Below are 19769 nucleotides of genomic sequence, written 5' to 3'. Positions count from 1 at the left end.
TTAATTCATTGGAAGGTTTGAATGACATACAGCAAATGAGGAATGCCCAGTAGGGAAGGTAAAAGGCAGCTTTGCAAAACCATGGTTGTTGTTTTTCTACCTGGAGGAAAGAGACAGTGACTGCATGGAAAAATTATATGCATGACAATGATTGTATGTTAAAATTGTACAAGAGGACAAAACAGTGTTGTCCAGGCTGCCTAAGTTGTGTTGATTTTTAGCTTTTCACTATTCCATTTAGTACATTTATTGACATTGGCTTGACAGACTTGGATTCAGTTATAATGTTGTGAGTATGGTAACACACTTGAATTCACATAAATGGTAGGAAGTATGTATTACTATCTACTCCAAAATCAGTAAAAAAAATATTATTTTCAAATTCCTGCATCTTTATCATTAGAGATGATATCAGAACCAATGTAATCCATGTGGATACCTGTGTGATAACTGAAGGCTGTTTGTCATATAGATTACAATTATTAATTTAATCTTTAAGTTCTTCATGTAGAAGCTTCTGAAACTTAAAATCTATGAGAAATAAAAACAAAATACAAAGGAAAAGTGAAGAAGGGAGATGTGAAAGAGGGAGTAAAAGATATGCTACGTGCTAAGAGCGTCTTGGAAAAAGGAGGGAGTTAATTGCCTTTTAAAAATTGTTGTATTCTGCTTTTCTCCAGTGATAGCTGTTTAATTAGAAAAACATTTTCGTGCTAACCTGCATGAAATAATATATATTGCATATTTCATGCTATTATAGATAGACTTAGGTGGTGTGTTTCATATTTGAGCTGTAGGTAAGGATAACTGAGAAGCCAGTTAATGTGAAATTGTCACTGGCACTTCGCACATGATTAAACTCAATTTTTTTTAATATTCAGTGGATTATTACTCTCTCAATTATCATTTTTCTAGGAGACGATGCCTCCACCATCACACACTGCGTTTTCTGGCCATCATTTACCATTTGTAGGTTTCACATACACAAGTAGCTGGTAAGTAAGAGTTCTGAAATTATCCGTAGGATAGTTATAGAATTTCCTGTTTCTTTCTGATACCCACTGCAAACAAATAACTAAATATTGTGGTCTGCTGGGGAGACTAACAGAGTATAAGCTAAAATGCAGTTTGTCCAAAAAGAATGAACTCTCTGCAGGTAAAATTTACATCAGTATAAAGGTCACCAACTGTGCACAGGGGAGTTCTCTTGAGAGTGGTGTTTTTCAGACAATGTAAGAAGTTGACCACATAAGAGTATGACAAAGATAACAGTAAATGTGTGGATTCAGAGGGGAACTTGGCTTAAAAGAATTAAAGAACTGTTTTATTTGGAGTCATTTAACACTCCTGTATCTCTGAATGGAAACAATAGTTGGTATTTATGTAGCATTTATGTTCATCTCTGCTGCTAAATTAAACAATAACAAGGAAGTCCATTACTCTTGCATGAACACTGATGAAAACAAATAAATAATGATTACAGCTACTGAAAATCCAACCATGCTTCTGCAAACACATATGCTTGATGCTGGTAATGTGAGATCACCAGTAGATGTCAAAAGGATTTTTTACATACGTAGCAAGTGTACATGATTATATGCAGAGCCAGGGTTTCACCCTATTTTTGATATATAGATGCCCTGGTTTTCACATGAAAATTTCACACCGTTTTTTGTAGTTATTATATTAAAAGTGTTTGGAGAATTTCATGAATTATTTTAAAACAAGCTGTTTCTGAAATCTTATAACTGTCTAGAAGGTCACTTTTTGCTATCTGGCTAACTTGGGCTGTCAGTGACAGTCATTTTTAATCACAGAGTTGAAAATACATGGAGATCAGTCATGGTAGGTAAAAATGAATTTACAATAATACTAACCAAGTGTTATTTTATTGTATAAATACGTTGAATAAGAATTTGCATGCTATTTACAATCTAAACAACTTTACTGTTTTTTGTTTTGTTTTGTTGTTTGTTCTTCTTTTTAAAGATGACCTGTTGTAAAATCAAATACTGTTGAACTTTTTTTCCCAGTGTGCTTTCAGACCGCAGCTGTCTAAGACTGACAGCTGGACCACCCTCCATGGATCTTGATGCCAACATTCAAAGAACTTTGGAGGACAGTTTAGCAACAGAAGCTTACGAGAGGAGAATAAGACGCCTAGAGCAGGAAAAGCTTGAACTTAGTAGAAAACTGCAAGGTATGAAAAGATGCTTCAGTCATTCTTCTGACCTAATTAGCCTGCAGTTCTGTGAAGCAGTTTATCCTGTGGAAAAAAAGAAAGAACCAAAACCTCCTGGAATGTCTTGTAGCAGAAAAGACATCTCTTTATTATTTCTGTTGACAAATTAAATATTTGATAGCCTTTATGCCTGAAATATCCCACAAATGCAATTCCTTAAAACATGCTGTCTCTGCACTGTGTCTGAAAGAACTTAATTTGTTCACCTGACAAATGCTGAAAAATTGGCACTTAGCCATTCAAAATTTTAAACTGTAGAATCCTAATATGTAGATATGTATAGTTTTTTACAGGAGTAAGACACGGTCTTGCTGGGAACAGGGAAAGGTCTTAATACAGAAATGCTTAAGTTAGTTTAGGTGTATACTGCTCTGTTATTTGGAAAAATAAAAGCCGTATTTTACTTGCAGTTATAGGCTTTTTTTTTTTTTAAATGTTCATCATAATTTTTGATTTAAACTTTTGTGTCTGTGAGTTAGATGTTAACATTTGTGATATGGCCTTAAAAGCATAAATCTAACATGCTCTAGCGGAGGGTTTTTTGCTATATCTTCATTTATCAGTAACATCCTTCTGACCACCTCTGTTCCTGTCTCTTTTTCTAGAGTCCACTCAGACAGTCCAGGCTCTTCAGTATTCAACAGTGGATGGCCCAATTGCAGCAAGCAAAGATATAGAAATTAAAAGCTTAAAAGAAGAAATTGAAAAGTTGAAGAAACAGGTAACAGGTAAGTTATTAATGTAAAACCTGTAACAGTAAGCAAGAATTGTGACCTTATTTTTTTCTAAGATAATGCTTGTTTTCCTTTTCTAGAGTTTCCCGGTGTATTTTTACTTCTCATTACACCCTTCATTTTTAATACAGTGTTTTCTTCAAATTCAGCTTAATATTCAGTACTTCAGTAATTCTTATTACAAGAGGGAAGGGAAGTTTAAGTGACTTCTGCTGTTATTATTAGCAGTAAAGTTCTATTGAATTCAAAGTGTGGTATTGCTGGTTTTCAAGGATGATCAGGCACTACCTGAGAATTTTCATTTGTATTACCTTGTTTTTTTTCCCCTCAACAATGTAATGCAACAGCAGATGGAGCACTTGTTTATTTTTGTAGTATCAAAAGTCATTGTTGTCCTTTTACAAGTCACAGTCATCATAACTTAGTACTTCTTGCTTTGTATGCAAAAGGTGAGGTGTTTCCTGGAGGTGAGGAAGGTGTTGATTTTTGATTATGAAGGTAAACATGAGAAATGAAGATGTTAATCTAGTACTTTTTTTGTGGTTTGTCTGCAAAATGCTTGTGTTGTGGTTTAACCTAGCAGACAGCTAAACACCACACAGCTGTTTGCTCACTCCCCACCCCTGCAGTGGGATGGGCCAGAAAGTTGAAAAGACATGTGCTCAACTCCTGGGTTGAGATAAGGACAGTTTAATAAGGAAGAAAGAGGAGGGAAAGAAAAAAAAAAAAAAGATCAATAACAAAGCACTAACAAGAATAAGGTGAGCAAGTGATGCACAATCAGTTGCTCACCATCAGCTGATCCCTGTCCAGCCAGTCACCAGCAACAGCTATGTCCTGGACAGCTGCCCCAGATGTCTGCATGACTGTATGGTATGGGACGTTCCTTTGGTCCTTTTAGGTCAGCTATCCTGGGTCTGTCCCATTCCAGCTTAGCGTGCTCCTGTAGTCACCTCTGTGCAGGGCAGCACAAGCAGCTGAAAACTCCTCGACTTAGTGTAGGCACTGCTCAGTAGTAACTAAAACATCTGTGTTATCACCATTATTCTCATTCTAAATCCAAAGCACAGCACCATGCTGGATGTTGGGAAGAAAATTAACTTTGTTTGAGCCAAAACCAAGACAGCCTGATGGATGGATCTTTATTTATTTTTTAAATATCAATTGATTTTTTTTTCATTATCTCCTTTTCTGCTCAATTTTGCTTTCAAATTTTGATCATATTCTTGGAAATTAAGAATTTATTTTCTGAAACATAATTTTGTTATTTTGACGAATCTGATTTCTCTTGTCAACCTAGATAGGAAAATGTCTGGATTTTATATGGGGAAAATCAGACACAAGTGGTGGTTACTTAATGTTAGTTAGGGTAGTATGGTTAAGTTGTGGTTGGACTCGGTGATCTTTTGCTCTCTATAACTTCCTGAAGGGAGGTTGTAGTGAGCTGGGGGTCGGCATCTTCTCTCGTGTCATTAGTGATAGGACCAGAGGGAATGGCTTCAAGCTACGGCAGGGGAGATTCAGGCTGGACATGAGGAAGTATTACTGTTCAGAAAGGGTGGTCAGGCACTGGAATGGACTGCCCAGGGAGGTGGTGGAGTCACCGAGCCTGGGGGTGTTCAAGGAAAGGCTGGATGTTGTGTTGAGGGACATGGTTTAGTAGGAGCTATTGGGAATAGGTGAACGGTTGGACTGGATGATCTTGAAGGTCTTTTCCAACCTTGGTGATTCTATGATTCCATGAAGGCCTTTTCCAACTTGAGCAATTCTATGATTCTATTCTATGATTCTGTGATCTCTACTTACATGCTCATACCTGTGGCAAGGGAAAACCCAATGAGAAAGGCTCAAGGAAAGAGTTAATTTGGTTTGTACTTGTGAAAAGTACTTTCTAAAAGTGTCAGGAATGCCAGCAGGGACACCCATAGAAAGAGAACTTCTGAATATTACTCGGTGTGTTTACACTCTGCTGCTGTGTTATGGGGCAGAAGCACACTATGAACTGCAGTTGAAGTGCATAGATTATATATTGCTAAAATTATGTTGTCTGAAAGAGACTGTGTTACAGATGTGCATTTGGACAGCTTCTCTGGCATGTTCTCTGACAGTTTTTCATTGTGCCTTAAGTATTACTTTTGAATGTGAACATTGCTTAAGTAGCTCAGGGAGGATTTTACCTATATAGATGCTGTGTCAGGACAGAAGTTATTGTGAAACTTCTTTCCAGTCCCTGTAGTTGCTGCTGTAATGATGAAGGGCATAGCATCGTTGGAAATCTCTATTCTGAATCAGTTCTCTGTTTTTGGTTCCTTAGAATCACAGAATAGCAACATTTGTTAGAACAGCTTTTGCAGAAGACCAGCTCCTTAGAAAAGTGGCACTGTCAGCTTTCAATTATATTTTGCTTTTGACTTGCTGAGCTGCAGCTCAGATATCAGTTCATTCTTGCAAGTGATGAAAAACAAAGACAAGGTGTGAAACATTTTTGAACACAACTGACAACCATTTCTACATATAAAAGAAGTCAATATCTGGTAAAGGCAGTTAATATTGAGAAGATTTCCCCGTAAGTGTCCACTGAGTGTTTCCACTGAGTGTTTTCTCTTTCATACCACATTTGGCCCTACAAAACACCCATGCCTTTGATTTTGGGGTTGAAAGTGAAAAATGTGATCAAATAAACAACATGCAGAGTCATGTAATTGATCCAGTCACTTTGTAACTTTTCCAGTATGCGCTTGAATGCCTTTACTGGTGCAGACAATATATTTAACAGTGCATCTGTGCCTTGAGTTTTTACTAATACAAGGTAATCTGATAAAAATGGAAAAAGAGAATGTTTTACTTGAGCTGACGGATTTGTGGTTGGTTGGTTGGTTGTTGGTTGTTTTGATGTTGTTTTTATGAGATAGATAATAAAACTGATTATGAGATAGATATTAAAACTAATTAAAACTAACTACAGAAGGCAGACACAAACCAGATGATGATCCTGTCTGGATTCCAAGTTCAGTGGAGCCAGTTTCAGACTTTCTGGATGGCCTTCCAAGCCTGGATCTGTTGAACTTTAAGAAGGTAGATTTGAGGTGCAGAGCTGAAGTGCAATGCAGTAACTTCCTACAGGCTGTTTGCTTACATTACCTAAAATGTTACCAAAAACTAGAGTGATTAAACAGAAAATTGCTGTGTAGTATTCATAAGCTACAACCAGCTTTAATCTTTTTTACTGCCTTATTTTGAATTGTAGGTGTAAGCATCCATTTGAAAAGGTAATAAAAATAATGTGAAATTGTGTCAAATTCAAGACTGTAACAAGGAACCTTAGAAAAATACAGCATTTTTTTGTCTCTATGGTTTTCTGTGGAATGACACTAGTCATATGCTTTCACTTTTTGAGGTCAAAGTTGTATTTTTTTGTTCAGCAAGTTACATAGGAGAAAACTGAGGAATCTTTAACATTGCCAGACATATAAAGGGCAGCAATAGAGGAAGAAAGTAGAGCTATGTAACAAAGTAGGTCATGCACAGAAGAGAGATTTATCTTGGCTCAGCAGGGCCGTATATAAACTTTCTTTTTGCTGGTGACTTCAGAGAAACCTACATAAGGGAGGCAGTTAATAATTTATAGCTCTAAGCTACATCTCTTATTTAAATGCACTCTTTTTCATTAATAAAAGTCAATGAATTAAAACAATAACAAATAATTGTATGAGGACAAGATAATGGTGTTCTTTTCCTTTTAAAGTTCTTTTGTTTCAGGAATTGCAACTGTTAACAAAGTATTTTTCTATTTGACTTCTCTAAGAGCCAATCTCTTAGGGGTACATTTGTGAAAATGTAGTAAAAAAGCTTGTGTTAAGAGTATGGCTGAGTTACTGGTCTGTGGATAAATGCGTAGTGTGAATTCCCACTACAACTGAAATCGAAGGCAAAATGTCTGCAGATTTCGTAGAACTTAGAATTAACCCACTTTCACCATATATCTTGCTTTCAATATCTGTTTTTGAGTGAAATCCTAGGAAGAAAACACTAATTAGAATTTTTAGTTTTCTCTGATATTTTACGCATTTCAACTTTTTATTTTAGAACATTTGAAAATACTTGATGTTACTCATCTCTGCCTTAGTATTGCATTTTTGTAATATAATTGACAGGAAGAAACTGGCTATAGTAGTTTTCTTGCATTTATAGTAGTAATGAAGCATATCATATAAATACAAGTGGTTTTCATGCTAAAAATAAGTAAAATCTTCTGAAGTTAATTTTAAGTCTATCAACAGGAGAAACTTTGCCAGCTCTTGAGTGATCTGATCTGATATTTTTTGCTGGTTCCTTCTGGAGGAGTTTGTGTGGAGGAAAGAGGCTGCTTGTAGTTAAGATACGGTGTAAGAAAATGAGTGTTATATATAACATCACAGTGCACACAAATCAAATGCTGAAGTCATGTGGAAGTGTATATTTAATAGAGTTGTGTGTGTTTGATTGTTACAATGTAAAATGACAAGTTGTCATTTTTTGTGTTGCGTTACAGTAATCTGTGAGCTTCTGTTCTGCTAAAAACAACTAGAGTAGTTGAAACAACTTGCTCCCTATTCTGAAATCAGATAAGAATTGCTTTAGTTTGTGGTTGGGACAAGAATAAATACTGAAGGGAGTTTTAAAACACCTAGGCAGTGCTATTGTGGAATGACTTTCTCCTTAACATATTTAAAATATGCTGCTTTTTCTAGATTCTGGTCATCTAGAACAGCAACTAGAAGAGGCCAGCACTGCAAGGCGGGAGTTGGACGATGCTTCCAGACAAATAAAGGCTTTTGAGAAACAGGTTAGAACGCTGAAGCAAGAGAGGGAAGATCTTAATAAGGTAAAGTGCTTAGTCAGTGACTATTCTAAAACCTAAGGACTATTTTTATGCTTTAATTTTGATTAAAATAACTTTAAGATATAAAATTAATGAGTAGATGATAAATGTGTAATGTGACCTACTTTGCTTTCTGACTTGTTATAAGGCAAGGACACTGTTTAAAGCATTTTGTGTATGATTGTTGGGTGGTCCTGGGTGACTAATTCCAGGTAATAAACTACACAATGATGCAAATTTGGAATGGCTGCAAAGAAAGTTTTGTAGTATTAGACTGAGGTGATAATTATAGTGGTTAAAAGATGGAGAAGAGCGATTCCAGACAAATAATTTAATTTGAAGTATGAGTGAGAGTGCAGCAGGGAAAAAATGCTGAGAATTTGCTGTTAGGGATGTGGCATGGAAGCATTCCAAGAAGGGAAATGTGAAAAAATTCCCAAACATAAAGATTTGAAAAGTGATTTGCAATAACTACTGTAACAAATACTGACTTTTTTTTTCCTCTGTCACCAATTCCTCATTTTTAATTTAGTGTGCACTCTCTTTCATGCCTGCTTTGTGTTCATGATTGAATCACATTGCAAACATAATCAGATACAAAATACGTTAGGCTTTTTGTCATCACAATTTGTATTAGCCCAGTATTTTAGAGTCCATGTTCAGTGTTGACCTGCCATCTGTATTTCTCATTCTTTCTTTTAACTCATAAAGTTCATAAAATCTTGAGTGCTGTCAGGTAGTCTAAGAAAGACCATTCTGAAGCAATTTATAGTGATTAGGACATCTTTTAACAAGCTTATAAAACTGTTAAATTTGTGTAGGTGCCAAATATTCTTTCTTCCTCCCGCTTTTCATTCTCAGACTCACTTTTCCTTGCTTTTTTTGTTCATCTCTGTTTTGGCTAAACATCATTAAACCATATAAACTGCTGTGGTCCTTCACTGATAGTGTAGTAGCACAGATCTAAGAACGTTTTGTGAAAGATTTACACCATAGGAGTAGCAGTGTTCTCTATGTAGGTTCTTGTGAAAGGGTAATTATCATTTACTATTGTTGAACACATTGTTTTGTATTATCTGAAACATTCTGTACTATTTTATATTATGGTGTAATATGTGAAAATCGTAATTGCCATGTGCATCAGTTCTCAGAAGCTTCAAAAGCAGAAGTCCTCACATACAAGAGTTTTCCATTCAACTAATGCAAAAAACTTGTGAATTGTCATTATTTATCAGTTGAGTACTTTTTGTTGATTTTTAAGTAGTTCATGGAAAAACTGGGCAGATGAAGTTTTTTAAGACAGCAGGGCTTTTTTATATTTTAGTGTGAGTGCTTGTATTGAACCTATAGTAATGGAGCAAATTCAGACTTCACATAAGTTTATGCAGTTTAACTGACTTCCGTAGTAAAATCTGATTTAAAGGAGCACGCAGCCTGTATTGTGGATTCATTTATCAACATAAATGAGTATCTAGTTTCTCATTACTTTGGAGAAGTTCGAGATGCACATCCAGAGAATTAGCCTTGCAGCTTTCTAGGTTTATTACTTAATTCTTTTTTTAAACTGTAGGAACTGGCAGAGTCTAGTGACAGATTAAAATCTCAAGCCAAAGAGCTGAAAGATGCACACAGCCAGCGGAAATTGGCAATGCAGGAGTTCTCAGAGATGAACGAGCGGCTGACAGACTTGCACTCTCAAAAACAAAAGCTTGCCCGCCAGCTCCGAGATAAGGAAGAAGAAATGGAAGTGGTGATGCAAAAAGTAGAAAGTTTAAGGCAAGAGTTACGCAGAACAGAGAGACTTAAAAAAGAAGTAAGTAGTAAGTTTAGAATTTATGAACTAGTAGTTATGTGTAAGGTTTTCTGATGAAACATTTTTTTAATGTTGTTTGTAAATCTTTTAAATTTTCCTTATTTTAAACGATACCATTTTTGTTTCATAAGAATTTGAAGTGTCCAGGTTAGTGTTGAAATTGTGTCTCTCTTCCTGAAAATCATAAGTAGGTTTTGAAAAAATGGAGAGAACCCTGCCCATTAATAAATGCATGTATTTTTGTAGCTGGAAGTCCAAGCTGAAGCTGCGGCTGCTGAGGCATCCAAAGACAGGAAATTGCGAGAGCGGAGCGAGCAGTACTCCAAGCAGTTGGAAAGTGAAGTAGAAGGGCTAAAGGTTAGTCTGTTCTAATATTAACACCTGTAAACTTAGCAGGCAACAAGCACTGATCTGTTTGATTGCTTTCAGCTGTAAGAGAAAAAGATACTATCGGTTTGACACTTCAGTTGGTGCTGAATACCGGTACAAACGTGAATTGTGTTATTGTCCAGAAGAATCAACATTTACCTATTGCAGTTTTCAGACCACTGTATTCATTGCTCACTGAAGAATTTCTCAATAATTTTTTTTACCAAATTGCTTCAGTTATTACTTTGTGTAAGGGCTTTTTTAAGTGTGGAATGGCTGAGTATTTGAAGATAAACTTAAAGCCTCTGCAGGTTTCTTGACATGTGTTTCACGTACTGTGTTCTAAATGAGAAGAAAGGTAGGTTTCTCCAAAATGGAAATCAACAGATGTAGCTGTAAAGGAGGCGTTTTAGTGTATTTAGATTGCTCACACATGCATACATTTTTTTTAGGAACAGAAATTTAAATAAGCCAAGAATGTTAACTGTTATTTTATTCTGTGCTTTAGCACTATATACAATGCTCTAAAGAAATTAGACTTTCTCAAAAATTGAAGGGCACGGTTGTTTTTTTTTTTGTTTCTGCACTGGGACTGTTGTTCATTTACAGCAAAATGCTGTTCCTGGGATAATTCTGTATTTTTTGTGCAAAATATTAAGTTAGGTCTATTCTGGTCTTAAATCACATGGATAATAATTTCATTATTAGAATTCTGTGGAACATTCATCAACATTAAGTCACTGCACAGAAGTTTTTGTTTTGATCACGCATTCTTTATTTTGCCTTCCTTCCTTGAACGAAAATAAGGAAATCCATTCATCATGAAATTCATATTTTTAGAGCTCCTGATGCTGTCAATTCAGATTGTTGTCTGAAAATTAAGATATATTTGTTCTGCTTTCATTAATCTTCACCGTTAGGAAAGAGTTTGTGTGTCTCTCTCAGACATGAGAGGAATTTATGGGAGATCTACTGAGAAAAGTTGGTAAGCTGATTTATAGCAACAAGGCAAGTTTATCAGAATAGGAAAGGGAAGTTGTAGCTTGATTTGAATCAGGTATGGCAATATAATAATACCTGCAAATGCACAAATGCATCTACAAATATAATACAAAAATACCTACAGATGTCTCTCTGCTCTTCTGCTGTTGATGGGCATGTTTATTGGGCATGTATACCAATAAATCTATCTAAAGCATAGATTTGCTAGAAGATCTTATCCCTCCTATTTACTTTGGTAAACTTATTTTCCCACCTTTGGATTTATACTTAGACAAAATTCTGCCCAAATCCCAATGCTTTGCTGCTGGCTTTGGCACTTCAGAGACCCAAATCAGGTGTAGATTTAGTGACACAGGTGAAGTTTGGATTGCACAGATAGAAGCCTAAGTTCTTTAATGCGGGAAATACTAACCAACACATTTACTTTCTTTCTGTTATTAGATATTTTAAGTATGTTCATGGCTAGAATTTCAAAATAAGTATGTTTGTCAAGGCTGATTCAGAATCACTAGGTGATTCTGGTGCTAATTTGTATGGCTACTTTTTTTAATTATTTATTAAATTTGTAAGTTCATTTTAAGCAAATTTAGACTACATTCTGTATGTTAAAGTTTTAGATTACATACTGAAAATGAAATGATTTCATTCTTACCTGAGCAGTAGCAAATTATTAAATTGAGAGGAATAATGTAGTAATCTATAAGTGACAATTTATATAAATTGTTATATCTAAAAAAAAAATCTTTCTTACTATGCTGCATTTGGCAAGTATTTCTAACATGAAACTGCTGTTATAAACATCACAGTCCTAAGTTTCTTCATATTCCTAGCATAGTAAATTATCATTACCTTCTGCAGAATGCAAGATATGAGTTTTGGAGCAATGTATAATACCAGAGGCTTATCACATTAAAGCCAAGCCAAAAATCTTCCAAGATTTTTACTAGTATGTTTATTTAACATTAGATTGCTCAATTAGTAAGCTTTTCCATTCCATCTGATATAGTATTGCAATATTTAATGATTATTCTTTATTGTACAAGTACAAAACTTCATGTCTGTTTCGTTGCACTTCATTCGTAGTACATGATGTACATGTCAAGCCATATAGTTTTATTTACAGCACTGCAGCCAGTTTGCTCTTAGTCAGCTACATACATGTCCAGTGAAAGAGCTGCTGTGTGGTGTCTTTATTGTTTGTGTGTGCCTGTGAGAGAGGAAGAGAGAGGGAAGAATTCCTGCACTGAGTTATGGCATCTATCTACGTGCCAAATGATGCATTATGTCTCAGTTGCACTATTTGGCCACTTGGAACAGGCATGTATGAAAACATCTATTTGGAATTTGTGCTTACATCAATTCAAAACATATTTTTTGTTTCTTCTGTTACTCTAATTCTGTTTGCTATTGTACAATACCACCCAGCTCTCTCTTCTGCTGCAGCATCTGTTTTATCACAGAATTGCAGGGGTTGGAAGGGACCTCTGGTTGTCACTGAGTCCAACCCCTCGCTAAAGCAGCATCCTACAGCAAATCACACAGGAAGGTGTCCTAGTGGGTCTTGAATATTCCCAGTGAAAGGGACTCCCCAGCCTCTCTTTGCAGCTGTTCCAGTGCTCTGTTACCCTAAAAGTAACAAAGTTTTTCCTCACGTCTGTATGGAACTTGCTGTGTTCCAGCTTGTGCCCGTTGTCCCTTGCTTTGCAGTTGGGCACTACTGAAAAGCAGGCCTCAGCAGCTGCCAGCAAGGCCCAGTAGCCCCAGCTGCCACAGCCTCATGCCCACAGCTCCTGCACGGCTCCCTGGCTGCTCACTTTTTAGTTTTGCACCCAATAGGATCTTTTGAAATAAAATGTGAAAAACCATTAAGACCATGATGTTGCAAACAGATGTTTTGCATGCGGCACTGTTACATACGTGTAGGCAAATAAGCGTTTTGGGCAGTAAAAAGCAAGTTCAGTAGTTGACTACAGGGGCATGAAAGAAAATTCCTTCCCTTTCCTCTCTGAACCATCTCCATTTAGTATGGCATCTTTTTTCTCTGATTAACCGTTCTGTATCAGAACTGCAGGACTTTGTTCTTTGATTGAAACAGATGGTCATTTTGATGAGTTAGAGAAAAAATGAGGTAGCAGCATGTATCTGGCTCATACAGTTAGAGATTTTTACAGCCTTAGGTTGACACTCAGAGCAAGGCCATTTTCTCACAGATTTCATCACTATAATAAATCAGATAATTTGAATTTCTTCAGTGACATTTAGCTCTTGAAATCTGTTCATGCATCATCAAGATAAACTAAGGAAAATTATCTTTACTTATAACAAGAATGGAGTTACAAAATATTGTAGAACCTCCTACAAGTGTGAGACAGTTATCCTAAGGAAGGTTTTTCAGTTATCTACCATTTTTTGAAGCAGTCTTTTTATTAATTTGCTTTATTTATTTAGACTATGTTTCCTTCCGTATTCCGTATCTATAAGGAGAAAAAAATCTGAACCAAGTTATGCATGTATTTACATGAAATATAACTGCATCTACATTTCCATACTTGGATTTCAATGCATGTATAACACCGCAACCTCAGTTTGTCCTGTTACTGCAGGACTTTGGGTGCGTGGTTGATACGAATGTGTATGTGTCCTTAAGCAATATGTGAAGACTACTAAAATGCCAGATCTCACCAAGAGAGCTTTGCAGCTGTGAAAAGTGAAGTACTCTTATTGTTTAAAGCTTGTATTTCCTGTTAACCTGCAGTGATGTAAATGGTTAGTTTAAGTAAAATAGATCAGGTTTTCCTGACTGATGCAATCCATACAGTGTTTTTGTAGCTAGAATTTAGCCTTTAGTCTCTGCCTGCCTTTGTATAGTTTTTCCACTAATTATCTATGCTTTGAAATATATTGACTATACATCGTTGTCCTTTTTCTGCATTCCTGAAAGCCTCTTGGTTTTGTTGGTGTGAACTGGATGAGTGGGATCATAAGTGTCTTTCAGTGCTGCTGTCACTTTCTGACTGCGTGTAAGGGGAGTCACAGTGTGTTACGTGGTGTTTAAAGTGATGATTTCCATGTTTTGAAAACTATTATTGCATTTAAATCACAAAATGATAAAAGTACAGTTCAGATTTATGATGAACAAATTTTCAGAAAGATAAAAATAGATACATGCTTTTATGTGAAGTCTGTAATGGGATATTTTCTAAACACAGACTGAAGAGTATTGAGTTGCTGCTAAGCATTGTTTTCAGCATTCTTGAGTGCTAACTTGGAGCTTCTTGTTTTAGCAAAAACAGATTGGTCGTTCTCCTGGGGTAAGCAGTATAGAACACCAGCAAGAGATCACTAAATTAAAGGCAGACTTGGAAAAGAAAAGTGTTTTCTATGAAGAGGAACTATCTAAACGTGAAATAATGCATGCTAATGAAATAAAAAGTCTGAAGAAGGAACTACGGGATGCAGAGAGCCAGCAGCTTGCACTTAAGAAGGAGATCATGATTTTGAAAGACAAGTTAGAGAAAACCAGAAGAGAGAAGTGAGTATTTTATGGCATAAAATAAAAAAGCTGAGAATATCTTTCTAAGGCTCCTGTTGTATTTCCTGACACAGTATGGTTTTGGCTGAGCTAATTGATGTTCTAATGGTTCCAAGGTACGTAACATGAGTTTCAGAATTGCAGCTTAGGATATAATGACCCCAGATATTTATCTTGCAGTTTAAAATATTTGTTTACTTTTTTTTGTTTGGTATTTTCATCCTTTGATGCAAAAGAAATGTGTTAAAGATCAACTATTGCTTACATTTCTCCCTGCACAGGAACTTAATGCGGACTAGGGCTAATCCATGCTGAGTTGTATCCAGTGTTAACATCAGTCATCAGGCTACTGTAGGCATAAGCTGCTTTATCTCTTTTGGCGTGGTAATTTGTCAGAGAAGTGCTTTTTTTCTCTCCCATGCAGTGGAGCTTATAACTAGCCTTGACAGTGTTTCTTGAGGCATTCATCAGTGGAAGTGAGATTTTCTGTTGGATAGTGTAGTGTTCAAAATGCTAATAGTCGTAACTTGACTGTGTTCGTCATTTCCATTCATAAAAATCAGAGTATTTTATAGACATTGAAGTAGGTGTTCTTTTTTGCTGCTGTGATATTAGAAAAAGCATGAAGGAGAGATTCCTACTGAAAGCCTAAGCTGTAGCAGTCCTTGAATATAAGCAGTAAATAAAATAAAAGCATTTTTCAAAAAGCCTGTGCAAATTTGTAAGCTGAACATATTATTGCAGCAGTTTGCTGCTTCATTAGATGTTGAGAGGTGAAGCATGCCATTAGTAGTGTGTTTTCATTGTATCACAACTTAATGGTCTTGCTGACCTATGGCTTATAAATACAGAAGAGGCTTTGTTGTCTTGTAATCAATAAAAGGGATAATATGATACTCTTTTAATGATGTCAACTCATTAGTGCCTCTAAAGGAGGGAATATTGAATCATTAATACTTCTTTCTGCAGCCTAAACTGTTCTTAGAGATGAAACCTTCAAATGCCAACCAATACAAAAACTGTGGAGCTCTGTGAGAGCTATTCTAATGCACAGCTGCAGAGCCTAGAACTAGATGTTCATCTACTGACAAATGGCCTAACGATGCCGATCTCCTTCATGCTAGCTTTTTGTCTTACAGCTTGTCTCTAAATAGAAAATGTGCTGCATCAAAATCTGAATTGAAGGCTTGATGTAGTCATGTATTTCTGTATTTCAAATGTTGATGTAAGAAAAAATTGTAAAGATTGAACAGAAATGTATTGCACATTGGAATCCAACATTTAGCCTTAGTGGAAAGGGCTTGAGCATCTTATCAAGTCAGGTGTCCAAACACAGCAGGAGGGATTAATGAAGACTTGACCTTCGACTGGGTTTTGTTAAACTGATAAACAGAATTTCACTGGCTCTCCACCTAAATGCAGAAATTCCCTGTTCGGTGTATGCTGCAGATTGACATCTGTAGTAATTCTGGGATTTAGAAGGAAAGTCTAAGTATTAAGAATGAAAGAATTGCTGTTCAGTTCATAGTATTTGGTAGTTTTTCTCATGAGAGCGTTACTTTTTTTGTTTCTCCTTGCTTGTGTTGTTTAGCTTTTGTAATCAGGCATACAAAGCTTTTTGTGTCTGCCAATACAGAATTACAGAGATGTTGTTCAGTGTAAGTGTTGAAAGGAAGCACCTGAAGTCTTCATGGTGAAATAAGTAGAACTGTTTAAACAGTAGGTGTGGAGTGGGCTCAGCATTGAAGTGTGTTTGGTAGTCTAAAAATAAACTTTAGTGTATGTTTGAAGGATAGAGTTTCATTGCTTTATATAGTAAAGAGTTATTTACTACAGTAAATAGCTATAATGAGCTATAGTAAAGAGTTAATTCTGTATGTTATTCTAAGCAAGGGTCAGTTAGGTCTCAGTCAGAATCTGCTTTGGGAACTTTTTTAAAACTTGCATGCTTTTTGTTTCCATTTCATTTTTTAAAACAGGGTTGGTTTTTTTTTTAATTTGTTTATTTCCTTTAAATTTAGGATTTATTCCCTGTTATCCCAACAGTGTGAGTGTTCAAGGAAGAGAAACTACCCCTCTGTACTCTTTGCAAATAGTCTGATAAAGTGTGTGCTACTAAAATTGGAAACATAGGGGCATAATATGTGTAATACAATATTCAGTTTCTTAGAATTGTTAAATTGTTAAAGAGTTAAAGAAATTAATGTTAAGCTTGGTCTACACTCTGATAAATTAGCTTTGAATCTCTGCTTTGCAAACAGAAGCAAAACCTGTTATTAATTCCCCTGACAGCCAATGCTTTAATCTTTTCCTGCGTCTTCCCTGGAAGGCTCATCATATACAGGGAATCTGTTGATACAGTAAAGGAGTGGTGGTGAATTTCAAACTTGGCGTTTAAACAGTAACGATAGTATGTTACTTTGCTAGGAGGTAGTGTTACATTTCAAAGGATGCCTAGCAACATAGGATTTCACCATGAATCTAACGTGCTGTTCTAGATTTCAAAGAGAAGTTGAAGCACTAAATGAATTTCAAATTAGGGATAGGAAATTCAAACCAGTGTTACTCTCAACTGGGTTCACTGTAACCACTGGAGCTTCTCTTTTTAAGGGTGTTCTTGCAGTTTGGTACATTTGTCCAAGTTACACATTTCAGAAACAGTTGTGAGGTTATAATTTCTCTATTCAACATAAAATTCTGGTTGGTATCCAGAAAAGCAGTTGCAGTGTTCAAGACAGAATCGCACCTGGATTTTATTTTTTTTAAAGAACTGCACATTTTTAAGCCTTTTAAAGCCAGACAGTGATGTTTACTGATGGGTATTTTCTGTACCTTTGGCATTCATAACACAGTTCCATCAGTCTACATGAACTTTGTACCAGTTACCCATCACAGTGAATACAAAATGCTACGGTGCCATCTTGTGAAACTTTCTGTTGTAGTGAGTGTCAGAATAGAAGTTCCATTTCTGATGGGAGTTGGAGGTGTGCAGCACTGCAGTACAGCTCTTTGAGGAAACGGCAATGGCTTTTGTCAAAACATGAATGTAATTTCAGGTTCTCAAGTTCATTACACAGCATCTGTTCATTCTGGTTACGTACGTTGTGGTTTTCACCTGTCATTCTGTATGAAACCTGGAACTATGGAAACGTGAAAATTAAAATAGCGTTTCTGTGGACTTTAAGAGAAGCTGTCTGGAATGTTTCAGAATATTGACAGACTTCAATCTGCAGAATTTTAGCTGCTCAGTGTTTGAGGGATTCATTAAAGAATAAAATGTGTACAAGTGGATTGATAAACAATGGCTCGGGGGACTTCTTTTAATATTGTTTTGAAGGGAAGTTAATTGATGATTAATAGATGACAGTACTAAAATGGTATTTTAACACCATTTTATCTTTAGTCTTGGTAGACTGGGGTTTTACCAGTGCAGTACTTTCCTTTCAGTTACTATCTATATCAATCATTGTATGTTTGAGTAAAGACTGTGATACATTTTTTAAAGGAAATTTTCTAAATCTAATGCATTTTATTTCTTAGCCAAAGTGAAAGAGAGGAATTTGAAACAGAGTTCAAGCAGAAATATGAACGGGAAAAGATTCTGCTAACAGAGGAAAACAAGAAACTTTCAAATGAACTTGATAAGGTAAGTGCTGAGTAGCTGAGGGCTGAGTTTACAGTTAGTGTAGGCTGTGTACAGATTTGGTTATGTAAAGTGGTTAACAAAACTCTTACTAGAAGGTAATATTACACAACAAAAGTTGTCGTTAATATTTGAATAGAGAATACCTGCAGGCATCTGAATTTGAGATTGCGTTCATATATATATGTATATATGCAGGTATACGTATATATGGGTGGGTATTAAGTTATGTGGCTTTTACTAAGAGTTTTAAGTTTGCTAAGATTAATTTTATACAATTTTCTAAAGAGAAAAAATGGAAGCAGAAAATATTGAAAAAATAGACATTTAAATCAGAGGCCCATTGAAATGATAAATATGTAGCTAGGTATTCACATAAGGACTAAATAAGTATAGCTTAAAAATTAATATTTTTTCATCATTTTGATTTGTTAATGCATTTCAATGCAAAACGCAACATTTTATGTGAGATTATTCTCCTCTTCACGCCTTTCTATTAAGTCTATCTGATGTCTAATTTCATTTTGATTTGGGGAATATTTAACATAATGAAGTTTTAGTTTCCCATAAGAAATCAGGTTAGCTGTGGATTTTGCCTTTCAGAAGGTTCTTGTATGAATGACAGCTGTGTGAATGCAAGGAAGGTTAATTGCTAGGTATTCCGTTTTGTACTTACAGATGTGCATTTAATTTCAGTTTTTCTGTCTGCGAGTGATTAAAATGAAGGACGGGAATGTGAAATACCTGGAGAATCTCCTGACTGATTTGTGGCTGTATCTGTTAAGCCTTATAGTCCATGGTTACTAGATAAGGGAGAGATTCAGTAGTTTTATCTGAGCTGTAACATTTTTTGTGCCTTTGTTTTACCTTTTCAATTTGTTTTTTCATATAGAGAGCATTCCACGCATATATGGTGTGAAACAGAAACCCTTTAAGAGTTGAACAGTTACGTGGAGACTAGTTCTCTAGACACTGATGTGTTGTTTTTTAGAGCAAAATGTAGTTCTAGTCCCTAAAAAGACCTTTAAGCACAGCTGAGATCATACATGAAGAAAGATTCTGGCTTTTACTGTTGCATGCTGTTCATTGTGATGGGTGTTAACAAATTTTAGAGCAGTTATATAAACTGAGAGAGAGAAGAGATGCATGGCTCTGAGCCTGTGGAGAGATAGAGTCACAATAGCTTATACATTTAACAATTTGTTTAATTTCTCATTCAGCTCACCGCCATGTTTGAGAGGCTGAGTATGAATAACCGGCAGCTGGAAGAAGAAATGAGAGACCTAGCTGATAAAAAGGAGTCCGTGGCCCACTGGGAGGCCCAAATTACTGAGATCATCCAATGGTGAGTACTCAGTCTGTGGTAGGGCTGTTGCTGAGTTCTGCATTTGTATTTGACACTTGCAAGTGCTTAGGTGAAATCCCACACCTGTCAGGGATTCTGCTGTATTTTTGCCTGAGATTTTAATAACATCCATATCTGGAAAATTGAGTTCCTCCTTAAGAAGGAAAGTGTCTTTTCAAATACAAGGATTGAAGCGCAAAATGATCATGGCTTTGGGTGTGGCTTGTG

The 19769-nt window shown here is 35.9% G+C and overlaps 1 protein-coding gene across 10 annotated transcripts in view; it reads left to right on the top strand.

Moving 5' to 3' along the window:
- The window catches only part of CDC42BPA (CDC42 binding protein kinase alpha), a 156313-nt gene that overhangs the window by 82455 nt on the left and 54089 nt on the right, over positions 1-19769 (top strand). For 8 of the 10 annotated variants that reach the window (XM_048936758.1, XM_048936760.1, XM_048936766.1 and 5 more), the window contains exons 9-17: positions 916-995; positions 2034-2200; positions 2848-2970; positions 7707-7840; positions 9408-9650; positions 9897-10007; positions 14306-14553; positions 18094-18199; positions 19417-19541. In XM_048936758.1, coding sequence (XP_048792715.1) covers positions 916-995; positions 2034-2200; positions 2848-2970; positions 7707-7840; positions 9408-9650; positions 9897-10007; positions 14306-14553; positions 18094-18199; positions 19417-19541 — 1337 coding nt within the window. The remainder of the gene's footprint in view (positions 1-915; positions 996-2033; positions 2201-2847; positions 2971-7706; positions 7841-9407; positions 9651-9896; positions 10008-14305; positions 14554-18093; positions 18200-19416; positions 19542-19769) is intronic. The other 2 variants (XM_048936763.1, XM_048936767.1) reach the window with 1 other exon arrangement.

The sequence above is a fragment of the Lagopus muta genome, chromosome 2 (assembly GCF_023343835.1).
Source record: "Lagopus muta isolate bLagMut1 chromosome 2, bLagMut1 primary, whole genome shotgun sequence".
Taxonomy (NCBI): domain Eukaryota; kingdom Metazoa; phylum Chordata; class Aves; order Galliformes; family Phasianidae; genus Lagopus; species Lagopus muta.
This window is presented reverse-complemented; position numbering and strand designations above follow the sequence as displayed.